The sequence below is a fragment of the Asparagus officinalis genome, chromosome 4 (assembly GCF_001876935.1).
Source record: "Asparagus officinalis chromosome 4, Aspof.V1, whole genome shotgun sequence".
Taxonomy (NCBI): Eukaryota; Viridiplantae; Streptophyta; class Magnoliopsida; order Asparagales; family Asparagaceae; genus Asparagus; species Asparagus officinalis.
Genome location: NC_033797.1, coordinates 140,716,379 through 140,739,637, shown reverse-complemented (window position 1 = coordinate 140,739,637; position 23,259 = coordinate 140,716,379). Strand labels below are relative to the sequence as shown.

The 23,259-nt window shown below is 39.0% G+C and overlaps 2 protein-coding genes across 3 annotated transcripts; both read right to left on the bottom strand.

The window, feature by feature from the left end:
* Positions 597-12,579, bottom strand: LOC109839576 (zinc finger HIT domain-containing protein 2). Its single transcript, XM_020408064.1, has 4 exons — positions 12,392-12,579; positions 12,046-12,299; positions 11,040-11,081; positions 597-1,579 (listed from the first exon to the last, which is right to left on the bottom strand). The coding sequence occupies exons 1-4, from the start codon at positions 12,466-12,468 to the stop codon at positions 744-746; spliced, it is 1,209 nt and encodes a 402-aa protein (XP_020263653.1). The 5' UTR covers positions 12,469-12,579; the 3' UTR covers positions 597-743.
* On the bottom strand, positions 19,320-23,253 carry LOC109836196 (aluminum-activated malate transporter 10-like). Of its 2 annotated transcripts, none has more exons than XM_020404067.1 (6): positions 22,931-23,253; positions 22,537-22,677; positions 21,916-22,188; positions 21,185-21,300; positions 20,923-21,066; positions 19,320-19,919 (listed from the first exon to the last, which is right to left on the bottom strand). In XM_020404067.1, exons 1-6 carry the CDS (start codon positions 23,232-23,234, stop codon positions 19,551-19,553), a joined length of 1,347 nt encoding a protein of 448 aa, XP_020259656.1. In that variant the 5' UTR covers positions 23,235-23,253; the 3' UTR covers positions 19,320-19,550. The 2 variants fall into 2 exon arrangements, with proteins under 2 accessions (XP_020259656.1, XP_020259657.1); XM_020404068.1 differs by having other exon boundaries at positions 21,916-22,182.

The following is a 23,259-nucleotide window of genomic DNA, read 5'->3' as shown; positions in this document are numbered from 1 at the left end:
TTTTTGGGGCAGAGATATTTTTTTCTACAATTACAAAATTTACTGAGGGTTTAGAGCGATTTTGAAAGTTATTGGTAGTTTACTGCAAAATGCTGAAACATCTTGGGGGTGTACTGTAATTTAACCATACCACAAAACCATCTAATCTCAGCCAACCTCTCTCAAATGTCGCAAAAACCACTTAATTCTGGGTTTCTCTGAAAGCCCTCTTGAACTCGCTTAATTCTATAGGCTTCTCAGAAAGCCCTCTTGAACTCTCAACATTTTTAAAAGACCACCCTTTCAAGTGTGAGCCACAATTTTCATTAACAAAAAATCCCCATATTTTACCTGCACTTGTGAAAATTGCGGTCAATGCCGTTACGATTTTTTTTAAGAGTAGTGCTAGGGGGACCCCAAATATGGGACATGGGGAGGGGACAGGTGAGGTGACCCCTCCCCACTGCATGATACACTGTTCATGAACAGTGTATCATGCAGTGGGGAAGGGAGACCTCACCTGTCCCCTCCCCCTGTCTCATATTTGGGGTCCTTTTGGTATTTCCCTTCTCAAAATAACACCCAAGCCTAACAGGATGTGGCTACAGAAATGCATGTCCCCTGAAAGCCTTCTTGCCCTAACAAAGCTTCATAAAACAAAAAACAAAAACTTTGATTGTAGATAAATCCCTGAACTCTTAATAAGACTTACAGTTTACAGCTAACTATAGATTTCCGATCTACAACAATAAAGAGAAATTTCTTCAAACCTCTTGAATAAGAACCTTATTTCGATTCTCTCCCTCCTTTACAGGCTTCTTGCTTCCCTCAGCCACCGCCAAAACTGAAGCTTTCTCAACTTCCAAAATACTCGCCAATGAAGCCCAAACCTCCTCTTGCTGTTCAAAAACCCAACACATCAGAAAATACACCTTTCTCTCCACACCTTTAAGCTTCCTACTACTTTTACCCTTTCTCGCTCTCTCACCCTTCATCGCTTCTTCTCCATCTCTAACGAGCCTCTGAAGATCACAAAGACTACATACGAGAGCATTTCGTCCAAGAGAGAGAATACAAATAATATCATCGATGAGTCCAACCCCGAACCTAAATCCCCCTGTATTTTTATACGCAGGCGAGCACGTCTTCTCCAAGCAAGAACTCAACGCCTCAGAGACAGTCTCTGGACGAGCATCATCGCCTAAAACACTTGAAATATTCAATATCTCCATGGCTGCAGCTAAAGGATCGGAACGCCAATCACCGTTGTAGAGTCTTAGAGTGAAGCAGTAACTGTAGAGAATATCAACTAAGTGAACTGTTAGAAGAGGAGACGGGTTTGTGGAGCTCAGTTGGGTGAGTGGTGGGATTGGGGTTTCTGGGCCAGATGGAATCTTGTCGAAGTTGGAATCTTGTTCTTCTTCTTGAAGGGGATTTATGAGTTGAGTTCCGTGAGGGCTGAGAGAGATGGTTTTTGCTGAAGGTTGTTTCCACCATGGAGTCCACGGTTGAATCATTTTGCTCAGTTCTCCAGAGGCTACTGCTCGATGAAATTGTTTGACTTCCTCTGGAGATAGATCTTCAAGTTTGATTTCATCGCCTGCAAAGTAGAAGAGAATGCTAATGGATCTAGATTGCTTTCACTTAATAAAGCAGCAAATTAGTTTAGGTAAAACTAATGTTTGATGTCTTGCAATTTTTGTTAATAGAAAAATCCTTATCGCTGTTTCTTACACTGTTTGCATTCCCATATAATATAACAAAAAGAGGGAATGTGTAAGAAGAAAATATAAAAGAAAATGACAATTCAACATTTACAATGTTTCATGAGTTTAAAGTGGGAGAGTTCATGATTTAGATCACTTTTCTCTTAATACAGTATGCTAGTTTAGGGAAAATGTCTGCAAATTTCACCAGTTGAAGAAGGCAATAAAAGCATATGTTTCTATTGAGGAAGGTCAGAGTCTCAGAGATAGAACCAAATTGTTTCTCAAATTTAGAGGGAATGCTATAATCCTTATTTAGCAAAATGTCTTAGATTAGTTAACTGACCGCAATTGATGCACTAAGACTTGCGATCTAGTCACCAGTTCAAGCATCGGCCACAAAGTCAAGAGTTAAAGTTTAACTCTTTGGATGATGCAGAGGTATGATTTCAGTCATTACACAAGAGTTTCGTATGGAATTTTTGGACTTCACTGAGTAATTGAGGAAGTAGCAATCAGGAGAGTACACAAATTCCAGGACCCATGAAGGCATTTCAGCTTTCATTCGTTTTTCCCATATTAGCTCCTGGTAATTTGAGAGGCTGCTCCTGGTAATTTGAGAGGCTATATTCACAAATCACTCCGAAGGCTAAATCACACTGAAATATATAGTCTGTAATACATTTTCATAAAATTTAAAAAATTAATTTCATTAACGACAAGCCCAAAATAGAATAAGAACAAAACATGCAGCAACTTTTTTCACCTAAATGGAATACGAATAAAGAACCATCGCTTCATGTTTGTAGAACACGTTACTTAGTTTCCAATGCAAAAATTTGTTGATAGTTCTCCTATGTCACATACTTCAACATTATGAAAAGCTCACTAAAAGGGAGAAAGACACAATGAAAAAGAAACTATTTAATCTTTTTCTAGAAGCTCAAGATATAATTCTCCTATGACAAAATAAACCTAGATAGTGTTTCCACACAGCACTATTGCCAAATCAAATACGATACCACCATTTTCTGGAACAACGAAAGCAGTCAAAACTTGCTCTGATTTTCCATGATTTCTGGAAAGGCAACAAAGTGTCAAAGACTTGCTCGCATTGGCTACGCCTACGAGGTTGCCTATTCCTCAAAACCTTCAGACCCATGAATGTAGATGCATCCTGTATGGGAACTTCTCAAGTTCTCAAAAACCACACATAATTAAATTGCACTAGACTAACAAACTCATTCCAGCTGAGAGTCAGGTAGAAATTATATCCATCATACTTTTCTGGGGGAATCATAAACAAGTAGGAAGGAAGAAAAATAAGTCATTGATTCCATGTGCAAACCATCAATAATTACAGAGGGTGACTTGTTTAAAATTTCTTGCCACCATCTATCTAGCCAATTATGTATCTATATAAAATTGAAATAGATAAATATCGAGAAGTCTGGATTGCATGTCCTTTCAGAGTGTACACTTACATACTTTCAGAATGTATCTACAATGTTACATATCCAGCGAAATACTTGCATATTCACCTCCTTATAGACAATTTCTATTGTGTTATTCTCCTCACATAACCTTACATTGGAAAATTTAGATGACGTCTGCATGCAACACTTATGTATTGCACGTGCCAAAAATTTTAAGTTTACAGGATTAGAAGATGCTAACTGTAGCCGTCATAATGTCCATTACATTGCATGAACTACAATTCAAGTCATAAGATCAACCTAATGATTTTTATATCATTGGTCAAAGAACCAACATAGATGATAGTGTCCCTACCTGATTAGAATCATCACTTAACCAAGCCAAGGTAAATACTCACGTTTTGAACAATGACATTTCAGTTTATAGCCATGAATAGTGACAAGGAAGGAGGGAGGGCAGAAGAGGTGAGTAGTAACGAATCTTGGTAGAGTGATGATATTGTCAATCCAGTATTCGTCTGTCATTTCCAGTATGTCTCTCTATTTTACCTGGCCAAACCTGGACAAACCTTCTACCCAAACGGCCCTGGGCAGTTTAATTAGGATAAGGCCCAGATAGGGGTCCAAAAACTTGAAGCTGGAGTAAACTCATCCCAGGTGAGGATGATGACTTACCTGAACTTGTTGAAACAACCAGAATTCGAGTAAAACCTCAGCTAAGAATAGTTTGTTGGTTTTACGGATAAAGGTCGAGTTTTTCTCACAATCGTTATTTGGTTGAGAAAGATTTGGCCTATGATGTGGCTCATTCTCTACATGTCTCATCCATTTATCTCAGCCTCCCCTTCTCCTGCCAGCCGCCCAACACCCCCCCCCCCCCCGCCAAAAAAAAAAAAAATGCCAACAAACACACAGAACCAAACCCCAACACTATGACCACCCAAAAACCCAATCCTTTTGGGAATACACATGAACTCACAGGGTGCATCTAGCAATCTTAATTATCAACCTGCTCCACTGCCTGATCAAATTGTGAGGCAAATCCCAACATTTCTAGGCGGGCTGGTTTTGGGTATTAAATTTCCAAAACCCAACTCAGGGCAAGATCGGATATGGAAATGTGCCTTTTTAACCGGGTCGGGTAAGAAAATATTTCAAACCTATTACTGTCCCATCCAAGTTTCATCCCCAGATTTATGAACATGACTTCACAAGATTCGCTTCAAGGTTTAGTCTACCTTACACAAAAAGACTAAGGGAGTCATCAGCCCAATTGTATAAAATCCATAGAAACAGGCTATAATTAAAAGAGAACACTTCTCTGCCTTGATGATGTAGAACACTTAGCAGACACGTTTATGTCAAAGTGGGATAGTCGCAAGCCTAAATGCGGGCCTGGTCGAAGAAAATAACATGTTTCGAAGAAACGGCCGTAACTTTCAAACCGTACGTCGGAATTGGACGAATTATATATGAAAATCGACTATCTCGACGAGACGGAGCCACCCAAACCTACCCATTCGGGTTCGGTTTGCGTTCTCAGTTTCGCCAAATTCCTTACGGTTTGAGAGATATTTACATTTTTATCCGTTTTTTACTATTTTTAGTAATATTTTAGAAGTCTGTTTTGTTTAGAAAACAAATCCGATTTGATCTCAGATTTGACCGGAGGACTTTCCTAATCATAAGGAGTCTTTTTAAGAGTTTTAATGTTTTAGGAATTCTTTGCTATTTTTGGTAAGTTGAGAGTCCTTGTAGGAATTAGAGTCCTTATAGGAGTCTTGTTTCTTTTTCTATTTAAGAAGAGTCTTGTAAGCCCTAGAGGCATAACTTTTGATTAATAAAATTTTGTTTTTCCTCAATATTTCTTCGTGGATTCGAAGCTCTTCGTGGATTCGAAGATCGCTCTTTGTGGATTCAGAGAACACCCTTGGTGGATTCCGAGGTTACAACTTCCGCGCTACGTCAATTGGTATCAGAGACTTCTTTGTGGATTCAGAGAACATGGATTCCGAGGTTACAACTTCCGCGCTACGTTAATTGGTATCAGAGACTTGTTCCTCCGATCCGATGGCAGGTGATGAAGCCCATATTTCTCGAACTGAGTTGACGTGCTAAAGACCGATGTCAATCAGATGAAGACTGTCATGGAGCGACTAGCTGCGGCAGTAGAACGTCTGGATATGACAGGAGATCGAAATCACGTTGATGATCGCCAACGACGTGAGACGACTCCGTATGAAGATTCCGACAGCGAGGAAGATCATTATGCACTCCCACGCCGCGGTGGTTATCGCAGAGACCGACGACGAAGGGATAATTATGACGTTGGAGGTTTCAAGATGAAGATGATCTGCCATCTTTCAACGGGCAACTGCATATTGAAGAGTTCCTCGACTGGATTGCAGAAGTAGAGAGGTTCTTCGAGTATATGGAGATCCCAGAAGAACGCAAGGTAAAATTGGTGGCTTACCGACTCAAAGGTGGAGCTTCAGCTTGGTGGGAATCAGTTTGTCTGAATCGATCTCGTCAAGGAAAACCGAAGGTCGAAAGGTGGGAGAAGATGAAGAAGCTACTGAGAGCCCGTTTTCTGCCAAGTGATTATGAACAAGTATTATTCGGACAGTACCAAAATTATAAGCAAGGTGGAAGAACCGTGGATGAGTACACGCAGGAATTTTATCGGCTGTCATCCCGCAACAACTTGAACGAGAGCGAGGCCCAACAGATGTCTCGATATACAGGGGGATTAAGGATGGTAATTCAGGATCGTGTATCTCTATAACAGACCTATACCTTAGCAGATACAGTTAGCCTAGCCGAGAAGGTGGAGCGACAACTCGGACGAAATAGTAAAGGATCATGGGCAGCTTCCGACGGGTCGCACACGAGTTTCAAACGTGGTGGAAGTAAACAGTCTCAAACTGTTTCTGAGCAGGATGCAACAACGGAGAAGGGCAAGGGTCCAGCGACAACAACAGCAAAGAAGCCTACCCTAGCGAACCCTTATGCCAAGCCTGATCCGATCAAGTGTTACAGATATGGACAGCCTGGTCATCGATCCAATCAGTGCCCTAAAAGAGGTACTGTGAACATGGTGGATCATGAAGATGAGGATGCAGACCGAGACGATGATGAAGACTATGATGATGGGTTGGACGCTGATGATGATGGGGAACAACTCTCATGTGTTGTGCGGCGACTATTGTTGGCTCCAAAAGCAGAAGAACCACCACAGAGGCATAACATCTTTCGAACGAGATGCACGGTGCAACAGAAGATCTGTGATGTCATCATTGATAGTGGGAGCAGCGAGAATATTGTCTCTCGGCGCATGGTGAAGAAGTTAGGGCTGAAGACGGAGAAGCATCCCGCTCCTTACAAGATCTGCTGGATTCGCAAGGGTAATGACGTACAGGTTGATGAAGTGTGTCGGGTATCCTTTTCCATTGGCCGAACTTATGTGGATGAGGCATTGTGTGATGTAGTAGAGATGGATGCATGTCATAGGTTGTTAGGCAGACATTGGCAGTTTGATGTTGATGCCACGCATAGGGAAAAGATAACGTTTACATTTTTAAGAAGGATGGTCGTCGAATTGTGCTCAAGCCTCTAACCGAAAAAGGGCCTGTCAAAACCAATGTGGCTGAAAAGAAGAATTTCTTGGTCGTTGACAATGAAGACTTTATGAAAGATGTGAAGCAGTCTGATGAGATTTATGCCCTTGTAGTTTTGGGAAAAGAGGAGTCTACCACTGCCGAAATTCCACCTGAAGTACAGACCCTCTTACAGCAATTTGATGCAGTTATGCTTGATGATCTTCCTTCTGAATTACCCATGCTTAGGGACGTTCAACATCAGATCGACTTTATTCCTGGATCTCGACTACCAAATCTGTCACACTATAGGATGAGTCGGAAGGAAGGAGAGATTTTGCAGAAGCAGGTGGATGATCTCATCCAGAAGGGCCTTATGCGACCTAACATGAGTCCGTGTGCAGTGCCAGCACTACTAGTCCCAAAGAAGAACGGAGAGTGGCGTATGTGTGTGGACAGTAGGGCTATCAACAAGATTACAGTGAAGTATAGATTTCCTATTTCACGCTTGGAAGACATGCTAGACATGTTATCTGGTTCAAAAGTTACAGTGAAGTATAGATTTCCTATTTCACGCTTGGAAGACATGCTAGACATGTTATCTGGTTCAAAAGTATTCTCCAAGATAGATCTCAAAAGCGACTATCATCAAATTCGGATTAGAGAAGGAGATGAGTGGAAGACTGCTTTCAAGACAAAAGAAGGCATGTACGAGTGGTTAGTCATGCCTTTTGGATGAGTGGAAGACTGCTTTCAAGACAAAAGAAGGCATGTACGAGTGGTTAGTCATGCCTTTTGGTCTTTCTAATGCCCCTAGCACTTTCAGAAGGCATGTACGAGTGGTTAGTCATGCCTTTTGGTCTTTCTAATGCCCCTAGCACTTTCATGCGATTAATGAATCAGGTATTAAAACCCTTTATTGGCAAGTTCGTCGTAGTTTACTTTGATGATATCCTGATTTATAGTCAGAGTGGGGCTGCACATCTGGACCAGTTAAGGGAGGTACTAACAGTTTTATAGGAGAATAAGTTGTACATCAATCTGAAGAAGTGTAACTTCATGACCAGTAGCCTCATGTTTCTAGGCTTTGTTGTTAGTGCAGAGGGTATTCATGTTGATGAAGAAAAAGTTCGTGCTATTAGAGATTGGCCTACCCCGAAGACTGTCAGCGAAGTTCGTAGTTTTCATGGCCTAGCAACATTCTATAGGAGATTTGTAAGAAATTTCAGCAGCACTGTAGCACCTATAACTGAATGCATGAAGAAAGGAAAGTTCAATTGGGGGGAAGATGCAGATCCAATATTACATTAAACGTTGGGTGCTTCTAGGCGTCGGACTTGGCGCTCAGCGCTTAGTCGCCTAGGCGGGCGTCTAAGCGGTTTCTGGGCGTTTTTTTTCTTTCTTCATTTAAGTGGTGATCGATGAGGTTTTGCTGAAGGTCGGAGGAGGTAGTGGAGATGTTCATATTTGGAGGTTAATAGAGTTTGGAGGACGTGTATGCTACGACACATAAAATCACAATCAAGGCCTACAGGATGCAATCCACGTAAGCAGACAATGCTTCCCTAAACGCTCGTAAAATCTAGATGGGTACCTAAATACCGCTCAGGCACTAGGCGCTAGTTAGGCGGCCTAGGTACCGTCTAGACCTAGGCGTACACCTAAACGGACTAGGCGGAGGTTTTTTAAAACAGTGTGCAGATCGTAGCTTTGCACTGATCAATGAGAAGTTGTCTACCGCACATGTGCTTGCACTTCCAGATTTTTAAAAAGTCTTTGAAGTTGATTGTGATGCGTCCATCATAGGAATTGGTGGTGTTTTATCTCAGGAAGGACGTCCAGTTGCCTTTTACAGTGAGAAACTCAGCGAAGCTCGACAGAAGTGGACCACATATGAACTGGAGTTATATGCCATAGTTCAGTCTTTGAAGCATTGGGAGCACTATTTGATCTCGAGAGAGTTTTTGCTTCACACTGATCATCAGGCCTTGAAGACCCTTAATAGTCAGACTACCATCAACCGTATGCATGCTCGTTGGATTGCATATCTGCAGCGTTTTACCTTTGTTTTGAAGCATAAATCTGGACAGCAGAATAAGGTTGCAGATGCACTCAGTAAGAGAGCTAGGTTGTTGGTAACTTTAAAGGCTGAAGTGATTACGTTTGAGTACCTTAAGGAGCTGTATGCAGAGGATGAAGATTTTAAGAAGATTTAAGACGACTGTCTTCAAAATAAACCAGTCAAAGGCTTTCATATTCAGGATGATTATCTATTTCATGACGATCGATTGTGCATACCCCAGAGTTCACTAAGAGAGCAGATAATTCGAGACCTTCATGCTGACGGACTTGGAGGACATTTGGGACGTGATAAAACAATTGCAGCCATTGAAGAACGATATTACTGGCCTCAGTTGAAGAAGGGAGCAGAAAAATATGTGCGGCGTTGTCCAGTTTGTCAAGTTGCTAAGGGACAGTCTCAGAATACGGGATTGTATACATCTTTACCTGTTCCTGATGCACCATGGCATGATATCTCTATAGACTTTGTGTTGGGACTGCCTCGAACCCAACGAGGTATGGATTCTGTTTTTGTTGTGGTTAACAGGTTTTCGAAGATGGCGCACTTTATTCCGTGCAAGAAGACTGCAAATGCGAGCAACATTGCTAATCTTTTCTTTCGGGAGATAGTTCGTCTTCATGGAGTGCCGAAGTCCATTACATCTGATCGAGATTCTAAGTTCTTATCTCACTTTTGGAGAACTTTATGGCAGCGATTCAATACTTCTCTTAAGTTTAGTACTGCCTATCACCCTCAAACAGATGGCCAAACTGAAGTGATCAATCGCACACTCGGTAATCTTCTTAGATCCATCTCTAGAGATCGACCGAAACAGTGGGATCTTGCTTTGGCACATGCTGAGTTTTCTTATAACTGTATGGAGAGTCGAACTACAAGCAAGGCACCCTTTGTGATTGTGTATGGAAGGCTTCTGAATCATTATCTCGACCTTGCTCCATTGCCTAAGCTTCCCGGACAGAGTGTTCCTACGGATCATATGGTTGAAAAGATACGTGCTATCCAGCAGGAGGTCTAAGCTTCCCGGACAGAGTGTTCCTACGGATCATATGGTTGAAAAGATACGTGCTATCCAGCAGGAGGTGAAGGAAAAGATAGAGCAGTCTAATGCTAAATATAAAGCCGATGCTGATCAACACAGGAGGAAGGTGTTTGAAGAAGGAGACATGGTGATGGTGTTTCGGCGAAAAGAACGTTTTCCCGTGGGCACCTACAACAAGCTGAAGAATAAGAAGTATGGTCCATGCAAAATACTGAAGAAGATTAGCGACAACGCTTATGTGGTTGACCTTCCTACAGATTTGGGTATTTCTCCTAGTTTTAATATTACAGATTTGTTTGAGTATTACCCACCAGAAGAAACAGCTATTCATGCAAGTGTAAGCTCGAGGTCGAGCTCTTTTCAAGCAGGGGGGACTGATGTAGAACACTTAGCAGACACGTTTATGTCAAAGTGGGACAGTCGCAAGCCTAAATGCGGGCCTGGTCGAAGAAAATAACTTGTTTCGAAGAAACAGCCGTAACTTTCAAACCGTACGTCGGAATTGGACGAATTATATATGAAAATCGACTATCTCGACGAGACGGAGCCATCCAAACCTACCCCTTCGGGTTTGGTTTGCGTTCTCAGTTTTGCCAAATTCCTTACGGTTTGAGAGATATTTGTATTTTTATCCGTTTTTTACTATTTTTAATAATATTTTAGGAGTGTTTTGTTTAGGAAACAAATCCGATTTGATCTCAGATTTGACCGGAGGACTTTCCTAATCATAAGGAGTCTTTTTAGGAGTTTAATGTTTTAGAAATTCTTTGCCATTTTTGGTAAATTGAGAGTCCTTGTAGGAATTAGAGTCCTTGTAGGAATCTTGTTTCTTTTTCTATTTAAGAAGAGTCTTGTAAGCCCTAGATGCATAACTTTTGATTAATAAAATTTTATTTTTCCTCAATATTTCTTCGTGGATTCGAAGATCGTTCTTTGTGGATTCAGAGAACACCCTTGGTGGATTCCGAGGTTACAACTTTCGCGCTGCGTCACTTGAAGCCTGTAGTTGTTATAACTCAAGAAAAATAAATTCACTTTTAACTTTTAGAAAAGAAAAAATAAATGCCTTGCATTGCCAAGCAAACTGTTGACATCTGTGGTGGAAACATTATCAAGGATGGTTAAGAATCATTATACTGCGACAAGTTATGGATCTCAGAATAAGAGAATGCGACTGAATACAAAGATGAGAAAATATACCAGATAAAACTTTCTGAATGAGTTCCTCTGACAGCTTGGAATCTGCAAAACATGCCAAGAGAAAATTAAACTACAGGTAAAATACTGAAAAATAGTAGCTCACAGTAAATTAAAAGCATCCAATTTTCTAAAATATTCGCTATTCTCTTTTCATGTAATAGGTAGTACTTCAATTAAAATGAAGTATGGTACTGATTTGTTAAGTTCGGATATAACAAGATAAAGTTATGTTGCATTCCATAACATACTCAAAGAATGCTGAGGAGCAAACAATTACAACTTTATGCAATCTTGTAGCATAAAAAAGGAAAATGAAAAAAAGCATACACATGATTTTAGAATCAATATTTTACCTAGTTTAAAGAAAAGCACAGGTACTGGTGCTTATAGCCTCGATAATACTAATAACTTGCAGTAGGCACAATCAAGATTTACACCAGCATGCAACATTAAAGTTGGGATCAGGGGCATGTGAAACATAGGTTGCAAAAAGAAATTTCAGTATCAGGAAATGACAAGGGCTATATAGTACATGGTACTTTGCATAATGTGTGTTATTAAGGGAATATGGTTAATCAAATTGATCCTTGAGATCATAGTACGCCATTCAGCATTAATAGGGTCATTCAATAATTAAGCACTTGTTATTTGTATACATGTAGACATAGAAAAAACAATATAAATATTTGAAGACATATAAAACTAATGGCTGATATACTAGCAACTTTCATTTTTTTTTTCCTATAAGCAAACTACTTTAATCAATAATCAAAAAATAAAAAATTCTTTCTTGTTAATTCTCCTTTTCCAATCTAGTGGTTTGTTAAAATAGGGGTTACTTTTGCTTCAGAGGGATTCAGAGAGGCTTCTCTCGACTCGAGTTTATGTGACAATCAATAATATTCCTTTTAAACAAAATTCAATCTACCAACAAGCTATTTCTTTTCCTACCAAACACAGTCTCCAAATTAAGCATAAATTATTAAAAACTAAAAAAGAAGCATACCTTCTTCATCATCGACATTCATCTCATCGCCATCGCCACCACCATCATCTTCCTCCTCAGAATGGAATCTCTTGAGAATCTCCAGCATCTTCCTCTTATCTTCATCCTCAGGCTGAATCTGCCTCAGCTCCCCCATCACATTCTCCTTCATAAAGGACTCAGTGCATCGAAGGCTGTGCCTTTTGTAGCACTCGAGGGAGCAGTATCGAGTGTTGCAGCGAGGGCAAGTGTACTGCGAGAACTGCCTCTGGCAACTGAAAATATTCGAAATAATTGCATCAAAATTGAAACTTTGGAACGAACCCTAGAATTTACAATTGGGGAAGAAAAAAGTTTAGATTTTTACACTCGGCAGATTAATCTGGGCTCGGATGAGAAGGAGGTCGAAGGGGAGGATTCGGAGAGGATCACCTCCTTCTCCATTGATTACTCGAAATTGTTCTTCTACTACGTAATTGGGGTTTCGATTTGGTTTGATTTGTAGGGTTTACAATAGGAAGAATTTGAGATCGAAGAGGAGAGCACTCGAGGGAAATTAAGAGAAGCTACCGGATTCGGAGGTGGTAAATATTAACACTAAACCCCTAGGGACTTTCGACGTTTTGCAGTGAGGTACCCAAAAACTTTCAAAGTCACACTAAACCCCCAATAACTTCTGGAATTGCAAAAGATTCCAAATAAGCTTCAGCAATTTGCAGATAACCCGCATAATTTCGAACAACAAACAATATAAAGAGGCATTTTGAAGAAAAAATTTTAGCCAAAAAAAAAAGATTCAAGAGCTGAACCTGGGCATAAGCAGAGGAGAATGAATGATAAAAGATGACCGATTTCTATTTTTTAGGATTGAAAATGTAGAAAAGATCATAAAGGGGTTTTTAATACTTTAAGATTTGGTTCGTTTCAAGTCAGATAGTTACATATGCTATGTCAGATGCAACAATGTTAATTTTTTATGCCTTTTCTGGAAAAGTCTGCAGGAGTTTAGTGTGAATTTGAAAGTTTTTTTTTTTGAGCTGGTGTGAATTTAAAAGTTATTGGAGGCTTACTTGCAATACGCTAAAAGTTCTTAGAGATTAGTGCAATATATCTTTATTTTTAAACCTAAATCACACTTACATACCTTAATTAACCATAGTTTGTACTTGTATACATTCATACCTAATTTGCTACACTTGAATATCAGCTTACTAAATTGGTATATTTTGTTAACCTTAAGTACCAACTTATTATATTTTCTTACACCAGAGACGATTGGTATGTTATAAAGTAGGAATAATACTACATATATATTGAATAACAAAAAAAATGAACAACAAAAATTCTTAAATTGTCCCTTTACCCCCCCATGTAGCAACCAAACAACTTAACCGAATAGCTTAAGCCATTTGATATTGCCCCTAAGTCATATTTAAATCAATTATTCTTTCTTATATAGAACCAAATATATTTATTTTATGTTGCATGTTTTTTCATATTGTCATACTCATAATGTGCCCGAGAAGTTAATAATATTCACAAAAGTCTGTCACTTGATTGAAAATGATAGAAAAAGGGAGACCACGAGCATGAAAACAAAGGCGAAGAAGAAATATAAGAAAGTATAATTTATTTATCATGCCTTTTGATTCAGCATCAATATATAAACTTCTGTTGAAGTGATGTCATCTCTTGTATCATTCTGATTTTAGAATCACAAATGCTATCGCCATTGACTGCTATAGAAAAAAAAAAACATCTACAAGTTTAGACATATTGTTGAAATTAATTAAAAATGATACTCACACACTATAATTAATTAAAAATGATACTCACACACTATAATTGTCGCCAAAATCATAGGGCAAACAATAATCTTAAAATGCTTAATTCTCCTTAATCCAGTTCAAATTATAAAGAAGTGTGAAATTTTAATCTAAAGACTAAAATGTATGATGACAATATAAGTAGTTTAAAACATGAGCAGAAATTTGGATAGTGTAATGAGCAATTTATCTTATAGCATTGCGAGTATAAATAGATGAAGCCAATCAGTTAATAACAAACACAATATAGTAAACCTACCTAGCAAAGTAATAATATCTTCCCTTAGGATAAAATCATGTTTGTTATAATAGTTTACGTTTTAAGAGTTTGTAACTTAAGAGAAGACAATAATTTTTTTTTCAATTTCATATAAATTTTACTTATATTAGCGCATACTTAACATCTGTTAGCTTTTAATATTCCCAGTTTAAACAATTATTTGAATATATGCAGCAAATAAAACCTCTCCAGTTAAGTATTTTCAAACAAAATTTATTCATTAGATTCACACCCAGTCATTGTATAAGATTTGATAATTGATCATAACAGATCATCACTGTCAACAATAGATCTGATGTAGCTAACCATTGGATGATGAGTAATAGTTTTCTTGTATATCGCATATACTTGTATAAGGTTTATGGAAAAAATAACGAAATTAATTTTTTTTCGTTATTCAAATAATTGATTCAGTTGTTGGATAAGAAAATATATTAAACTAGTTTCTGTTGAATAGCGGATTCCCAATCTATTTTGGTAACATGAGGTTATTAGGATTCCTAATCTATTTTGGTAACATGAGGTTATTAGAATTCCTAATCTATTTTGGTAATAGGTTATTATGATTCCTAATTTGTTTTGGCTTTTGGTTTAGAATTCCTAGTATGTTTATGATTTTAGGATTTCTATATATATGGAACAATTTGAAGAGAGAATAGAGAAGCAAATTGGGGATATTTGGAGCACAGAAAAGATGTATTTTCTGAGCTATTTGTTTAGGGTTTTGTTTGGAGAGATTAAGAGCTTGTTGGTGAGATTAGTTTATTCCTTCGAGTGATTTGTAATCTCAGTTTGTACTCTTTCTCTATTAGTGAAAACCCCATCCCCTTCTTGCCCCGTGGACGTAGGCAACTTGCCGAACCACGTAAATCTCTTGTGTTATTTGGTGATTGTACTTGTTTATTTGGTTGTGATCTCTCTTGTTTGGATTGTGTGATTCGACCGCTTCCGCTCCGCGCACAACAATTGGTATCAGAGCTTCGGGTTCGGCTTGAGGCTTGTTTGAAGGATTCTCTGAAAGGACACAACAATTGGTATCAGAGCTTCGGGTTCGGCTTGAGGCTTGTTTGAAGGATTCTCTGAAAGGATTCCCATTTGAAGAGTTAGATCGACAACATGGGTGAAGCAAGCACATCAGGACCGTCTCTTACGAAGACGATACATAGTTTGAGCATCAATAATATGAAGATCGATGTTCCGAAGTTTGATAGCAAGATCAATTTCGGTTTGTGGAGGTGCCAAGTGATGGATGCGTTGGACGCTCAAAACTTGAAAGAGACTCTTGAGTTGCAAGAGAAACCTGCTGATATGGAAGAAAAGGTTTAGAAGAGGATGAATAGTAGGGCGTGTGGAGTTATTCGGTCATGCTTGACGCCGGATCTTATTTATGATGTGATGAACGAGACGTCGACGAAGAAGATGTGAAAAACACTCAATGAAAAGTATCTTACTAAGAGCATTGAGAATCGACTTTATTTGAAGAAGAGGTTTTACCAGTTCAAGATGAAGAGGTGAGTTTCCATCAGGGAGCATGTTAACAACTTCACGAAGTTACTTTCAGACATGGCCAATGTGGATATTATGGTTGAGGATGAAGACAAAACGATGCTACTTTTGTGTTCGTTGCCCGAGGATGATTATGATACATTTGTTCTCACTATGATTAATGGAAGAACTACTGTTAGCTATAAGGAGGTGACCTCAACGTTGGTGAATTATGAGTTGAGGAAGAGTGTTGATGAGTCATCCGAGAAGGCATCGGGAGATGCATTAGTAGTTCAAAGCCGTGGTTCAAACCGAAGTAGGAGGTCACAGTTTAGAGGTGCACATCGTGAGATTCGTAGGAATCAGTGTGATTTTTATAAAGAGGATGGACATTGAAAAGCTGAATGCCCAAAGTTAGATCGAGCTGAGAAGAATAAGGGAAAAGTTGTACAAGCTTCAGAGGTGAATGTTGTCAAGACTGGTGGCAACAATTCAGATTCGGATTCTTCAGGCTATTCGTTATCCGTACTACCATTAGTTTGTGATGTCGACTCTACGGAGTGGATGTTGGATTCAGGTGCTTCTTACCACGTTTGCCCTAGGAGGGATTGGTTCTCCAGCTTTTAAAAGTTAGAAAGAGAGGATGTTATGCTCATGGGTAATGGACATGCATGCTCTATTGGTGGTATTGGTACTATTCGGATTAGGATGAGTGATGGGATGATGCGAGAGTTGGATGATGTGAGGTTTGTTCCGCAATTGAAGATGAATATCATTTCACTTGGAGCTTTGGAGGCAGCAGGTTATAGGGTGACCTTGGTGGACGCACGCTTGAAAGTCACATTGGGGTCCATGATTGTGATGAATGGCGTCAGAAGGAGTAATTTGTATTATTTGCTCGGATGCACGACGATTGATAGGGAGCTGACGACTACATCAGATTCGGCTAGACTGTGGCATTGTTTGATGCTGGGTTATTTGATTGGTAATACCGTGTATAGGTTGTTGATGAGTACTTTGACCTGCAGTTTGAAGTCCTGTGAACCCATTGGTATGAGCAAGAAGACCGAGGTGGAGTTTGGCACTTCTATCCATCATTCGAGGGGTCTTCTAAGGGGTGTTCATTCAGGCATTCGGGGACCTTCCAAGAGAGCATTATTGGGAGGCAATAGGTATGTGGTTTTCGTAGTTGGGGATTGCTCTAGGCATTGGTGGGTTGCAACCAAGTCCCGTTGGTGTGAAGTCCTAGAAGCCCGCAACAGATGGAGGAAGTGTGTTAGTAGAAAGGTAACCCGACATTCTGATTATGGTAGGGGTTCTTTCTTGCGATTGTGCCAAGATCACTGTAATAGGAGACACTTCATTGGTGTGGAAACTTTGAGACGACGTGATGAGATGGCAGATTTGGGGAGCTGTTCCTTTCTAGAGGAGGATAGACATTTGATGTCAAGCATTGGCATTGGTATGCGGGCTACGACATGTTTGGGCCGTCTTATGTATAGGTTGCCGACTGCTGCATGTAGAGATATGTGATCTGGTGGAGCTGCTTCAGATTTTGGGTTGCGTCGGATGTTTGGCTACCCAGTACTTAGTCACATCGTTGATGTGAGATTTGATCCGATAGCACATTTGGGATTCAGATGCGTGTTTGATTATCAGGTATTGGCTTCTATCCGATAGCACATTTGGGATTCAGATGCGTGTTTGATTATCAGGTATTGGCTTCTGACTTTGTTCTGGCAGGTATGTCACGTTTGACTCTCGGTAGGTGGAGAGTGGTGATCAGATTTTTGGGACATCGTAGCAGATGGAGAGTGATGCTACTCCACGCTGGGTGGAAACTCCAGATCATACTGCATCATTTGGGATTCCGACTGATGTGACACAGATTAGGAATCGTGTTTATTTGGATGCAGATGATAGGTTGATTGATTCGAGTACAACTGATAGATGTAGTCTGGATATGGCCATTGGTTCATCTCAGGTGGAGATGTTTGGATTATTTCAGTTTGGGACCATTGGAGGTGCTATCAGCTGTAGACTTGATCGTGATGTTGGAGAAGAGTTGCGAACTCTTCTAGTGGATTGAGGTCTTTGGAGGCCGTTTGGGTGAACTACGTGAAGGCTTGATTCCTTGGGCAAGAGGATACGTAGGCAGTCATTTATGATGCAGCCGGTTTAGTGAGTTGATACCGATATTTGGAGTTTGTTCGCATTCTCGTTTGGGTTCTCGACTTGTTGTGGATTGAGTCCGTTGTCGTGGATTTGTCCACTTCGTACTGGACGCAACAAGTGAGACGTTTGGTTGGTATTGGTGTCGGCTCAGTTTTGGGAAAACTTCGCCGATGTGGAGAATTGTTGGATAGGGAATTCCTAATCTATTTTGGTAACATGAGGTTCTTAGGATTCCTAATCTATTTTGGTAACATGAGGTTATTATGATTCCTAATCTATTTTGGTAACATGAGGTTATTAGGATTCCTAATTTGTTTTGGCTTTTGGTTTAGAATTCCTAGTATGTTTATGATTTTAGAATTTCTATATATATGGAACAATTGGGGTTTAGAATTCCTAGTATGTTTATGATTTTAGAATTTCTATATATATGGAACAATTGGAAGAGAGAATAGAGAAGCAAATTGGGGATATTTGGAGCACAGAAAAAATGTATTTTCTGAGCTATTTGTTTAGGGTTTTGTTTGGAGAGATTAAGAGCTTGTTGGTGAGATTAGTTTGTTCCTTCGAGTGATTTGTAATCTCAGTTTGTATTCTTTCTCTATTAGTGAAAACTCCATCCTCTTCTTGCCCCGTGGACGTAGGCAACTTGCCGAACCACGTAAATCTCTTGTGTTATTTGGTGATTGTGCTTGTTTATTTGGTTGTGATATCTCTTGTTTGGATTGTGTGATTCGACCGCTTCAGCGCCGCGCACAACAGTTTCTTACTATAAAACTCTTCTGAATCTCCTTCATCAAGCATATCTTTTCATGTGCCAGATTAATTTAGGGAAAATGATAGAGGCACATCCCCAACCACAACTCCAACAACACCCTCTCTCTCATTTGCTACAGTGCACCAGGCCCCACATGAGATTTTAAAATTTTAAAATCTCATGTGAGACCCGGTGCACTATAGCAATGAGATAGAGTGTGTGGTTAGAGTTGTGGTTGATGGTGTGCCCCTAGTGCCACTCTTAATTTAGTTATAAGGATGAAAGGCGTTGATAGCCTTTACCAAATCCCAACTGCATGCATTGGAAGAATCTGAGCATGCATAGCTTTTTCCATTTTCATATGTTCAGCTCTGTTCGCCATGGATTACCCTTTTCCATAGAAAACCACCTTGTGATAAACACATATCCTTTGATTGGATAAATCTTAATTCTTGGAGCTTGCATCTCAAGCACTAACAAATATGAAGAACTTGACAAGCAACATTAGAATGAAAAGTACCAAAGTGACAGAATATAAAGTATTAGCCTGATTGACCTCTATTTAGATTTTTGTCAGTTCATTGGTATTGTGAAATTTTAGACTCTTACATTACTTTGAGACAATTTATTGGTACGAATTAGGACTCAGATGAAACACACAGAAGTTGTATATATTAAAGTGATATAACTTGATCCAACTGATATAGACAATGTCACTTCATGCATTCACCACACAAAAATAAAAGTAAAGATAAGAGACTATATCACTTCATGTAGCTAATTCAAGCGTACGCTTTAACTTCACTAGTGTGTGACACACTTGATGTTTTGTGAGTCGCTGAACTCTCTCTCTCTTCACATACAAAGTTAAATCTTTTTGACATACTTTATCTTACTTAAGAATGCGCACACGGTACAAACATGACTTCAACAAACTTCCTTCATCCAAAGAGTACAGATCGAGAATCGATACACTCTATCTCTTTCACTTCTTTGAACGACTTTATTCTCCATTACCCACACCATTCTTCTTATCTGGCTTCTCATCATCAACATCCTTAAAATTGGCTGCGTTCGCCAACTCATCAACTTCATCAACAATGTCTTCAACTCTTTTTGCTATCTCGATCAGTAGAGAGGCGACGGTGATGAGAGGGAGGGATTCTATTAATGGACTGTTGTCAGTGTGAAGTTGAGATAAGAGAGTGTGAAGTTCTTCAACTGAAGTGTGGAGCTCTGAGATGAAGAAGTCGATGGTGGCTGACTGCTGCATGGATTTGATGGAGTTCGATGATTCTTTGAGGATTTTGGAGCAGTTTGACGCTAGTTTGATGCATATGAAGGCTAGATGGTTCTTCATGTAGTCTGGAGCCTGATAAAATGAATTTACTTTTGAAACTCATTACGATGTAGCATCTTTAATATATGAAAAGGGGAAAAAAGACAGATATTTCTTGAATTGATATGCATGTGCATGAACTTAGATAATTTTTACTTCTTGCTTGATAGAAGGGAGGTCACTTTCTATATCTTGTGATGAATATGACTCATCCATGCACAAATTCACCATATCCCATGTCATGTTGCTGGGTTATCTAACAAACTTTTTCGGTGTTATGTGACATTTTTAAAAGTTTTTTTTTGTGTTATCTCAAATATAGGATGAACATTTTTAATGGAAAATATGGGCTCTTAAAGTCCCTCTAACCATTAAACACTCCAAGGTTGTGGTTAGAGTTGAGGGTTTGTATTTTTCTGTTCTAACATACCCTTGCAAGTTGAGCACCTTTTTTTATGAGCCTGAGTTTCTCTGATACCATCTTAAAGTCTCTCATTACACAAAAAATCTGAAGTTATGATGAGAGTTGAGGGTTATATTTTTCATATTCTAACATGGGCCTAGTTTTTATTCTAGATCAAGCATAATCATTTCTTAAATAACAAAGTATTGAAGAAGTACACTCAGTATCTTTTTTACAATTAGAGTCTCCAAGTCTTACATGCCCAAGTTATTTCAAGCACTAAATCCTATTTTATACAAGATTATTATGTGGTTTAGTATAAACCCTGAAGTTGTGATTTGAGTTGAGTGTCTAAAAGGCCCCACATGTTGAAAGCCTTTTGGATCTTTTGGAAGTTGGAGTACTCAACATATTTTATAAATTCACTTTAAATTCATTACTCGTGGGATTTGAATCTGAGTTGATTAATTTGATGCAATGCTAATTAAGCATTTTTCACTGCGCCAGAACTCCGAACTTGTGATGATTACTGAAAGTTATAACTTTGTGTGGTAAAAATTTACAATCTATCATTTCATTATAATTTTCGTTAATAGTGTTACGATATAGGAAGATACAATATGTAGAATTTACCTGAATTTCTGAGTTGATGCATCCGTTAAGAGATTCAATGCAATAAGCACAATAGCGCATTGCGGCACCTATCCTTTGATATTTGCTCCACGGATGCCGGAAGCTGAAGCGGCCATGAGCAGGCTCCCATTTTGATAAATTCGCCTGTGGATCAAACATTATAAGAATCTATATTAAATTCTAATTACAAACAAAAGTTAAGAAATACCTTTATTAATTAACTCGATAGGTAATATATATTTATGAAGAGTTATATAAGTACCAGAGAATCTTCAGATGCCTTTGAGTTGAGAACACATTTGTAGGCTTGTGATTTCTTAGATGAAGATTCCTTCTTTCCGTTGGTTTCATCATTCATGAAGTAGGCATCCACGCAGCCTGCATAATTTAAAAAGGTAAGATTGCATGTACGTACAGCACACTAATCTTAAAATTTATCCTTTTCAATGGTAAGCTCTCAACTAAAGATTCTCATATATAAGTTTACCAATGACTCGTTATTATAGTTCATGTGACAAATAAAGGTACGTACAACTTGCGAGTCAAATTATTAATTAGTTTTAAGAGTGGACGACAAATATACTTACATTAATTTTTGTACATGATGGAAGAAGCGTCATACTTAGCCAACCTATCGTCTACTGTAAGATATTAATTGTGCAAAACTTTGTGAAAATATATATGTAGCTTGTACATCGTGACATCCAACTTTTTAGCCAATTGACATCATAAGGAAGTATGTATGTATGCTAAAAAAAATACAAGGAAATAATTATTTTAAGTGGACGAAACCGACAAGAGACACTATTGACGGTATTGAGAGTAAGCGTGCTAAAACACAATATATTATCATCTAATGAACATGCATATAATGTCAACATAGTATATTATGAATATGCATATGTAAATAATGTCAACATAGTACATATTCCATTGGATTTAGTTCATGAACACGCATAAGAGCATGTCAAAATAGTAAATTACAAAGCTTACCCTCCAAAGAGTCGGCAAGCTTGTCCATGTTGCGGGTAATCAGAGCATGAAGATCGTTTCCTGCCCAAACCGGGAACACGAAAATCGACACAAGGAAGCAAATGGAGACCCCGATCGCAATAGTGGATAGTCTTTCCTCGGCCAGTTCTAAGAGCTCATCGACCCGGTAACCCGATACCGCTACAAGACTGAAGGTGAGGATGAATATGGTGATTCCGTAGTCGAACCATATTTTGATGGTCGGGATGAACCTGGAAAATGTCGCTGCTGAAGCTGCACAAAATCTTGGTCATGGTCGTTAATTTCAAGAGGTTTTTGAATTTTTTACTGTTAATATTAATGTAGAATTAATACAAAGTCAAATTTATTATGGTTAATTAATTGTAGACAGACCCCCTGTAGTCTAGTTGTTCTGAACGTACTCTTCATGTAGTTTCATTTTGGCAGATAGAAACCCCCGGGGTGAATTCTTTAGACTCTTTTAACCCGGGCAAAGTTTCGGTAGAGTTCACCCCTAGGTGAAATCAGTCAGTCTATCTGAGGGCAAAAGAGTCCAGAAATTTCGCCAGGGGTGTATCCGCCAAAATGATAATACAAATCTAGTTAGCAATGCATACAAACCTAGCATGAAAACCGAGGTACTGCGAACGATAGGCTCCATGGTTTCTCCGGATTTGCTTGCAATCCAGTGGACACCAATGGCAAGCGCCCCCGCAGTAAATGTTGCTATGGCTCTGTTGACTCCTTTGTACAAGCTTCCTCCTGACCATGAAAATGATTTTTTTTAAATATATATTAAGATTAATGGTAACAGTGCTACAAATCTAATACTACTACGATGCTAAGAGACTCAAGTATGCTATTTAGGCTACTTAGAGTGATTGGTTATAAAACAAAATGATTCAAGAAAACTATATATAGATTCTTAACACCTTAAATTTTTACATTACTTCTTAATGAATATGATTTTTGTGTCACTCTTTCTTGAGTTCATTTAAAAAATAAATGAGCTTACCAACTGTGAACTCAAAAACGACCACAACGGTCATAACCGCCCACATAGCTGCACCTCCAACACCATCATACAGAGGCCGTGCATAGTAAAATACCGACACAAGTGCTAACGCAATCCCTACTTTCAAACCGTGAAAAACTTTTCTCGGGTCGTCAGCTCCCAATTTCCACACCATCTTTCCTAATCTCAACATCGTCGATCTCGTTGCGTTCACTAATCCAACAAAGCCGAGCCATAGCCTCGTTAGTGGCCCTAGGATGCTCAGTTTTCCACTAGTGTCAGAATCTGGCTCAAGCCTAACCATCGATCCTTCTGGTACGGTTACCCGC

Coding starts and splice junctions, on each gene's coding strand:
- LOC109839576 (XM_020408064.1), bottom strand. CDS start 12,468: ATGGAGAAGGAGGTGATCCTCTCCGAATCCTCCCCTTCGACCTCCTTC. Junction 11,082..12,045: donor GAATGTCGATGATGAAGAAG/GTATGCTTCTTT, acceptor CATGTTTTGCAG/ATTCCAAGCTGTCAGAGGAA. Junction 1,580..11,039: donor CATTCAGAAAGTTTTATCTG/GTATATTTTCTC, acceptor TCTACTTTGCAG/GCGATGAAATCAAACTTGAA.
- LOC109836196 (XM_020404067.1), bottom strand. CDS start 23,234: ATGGTTAGGCTTGAGCCAGATTCTGACACTAGTGGAAAACTGAGCATC. Junction 22,678..22,930: donor CGTTTTTGAGTTCACAGTTG/GTAAGCTCATTT, acceptor TTTCATGGTCAG/GAGGAAGCTTGTACAAAGGA. Junction 21,067..21,184: donor AGGCATCTGAAGATTCTCTG/GTACTTATATAA, acceptor TTTGATCCACAG/GCGAATTTATCAAAATGGGA.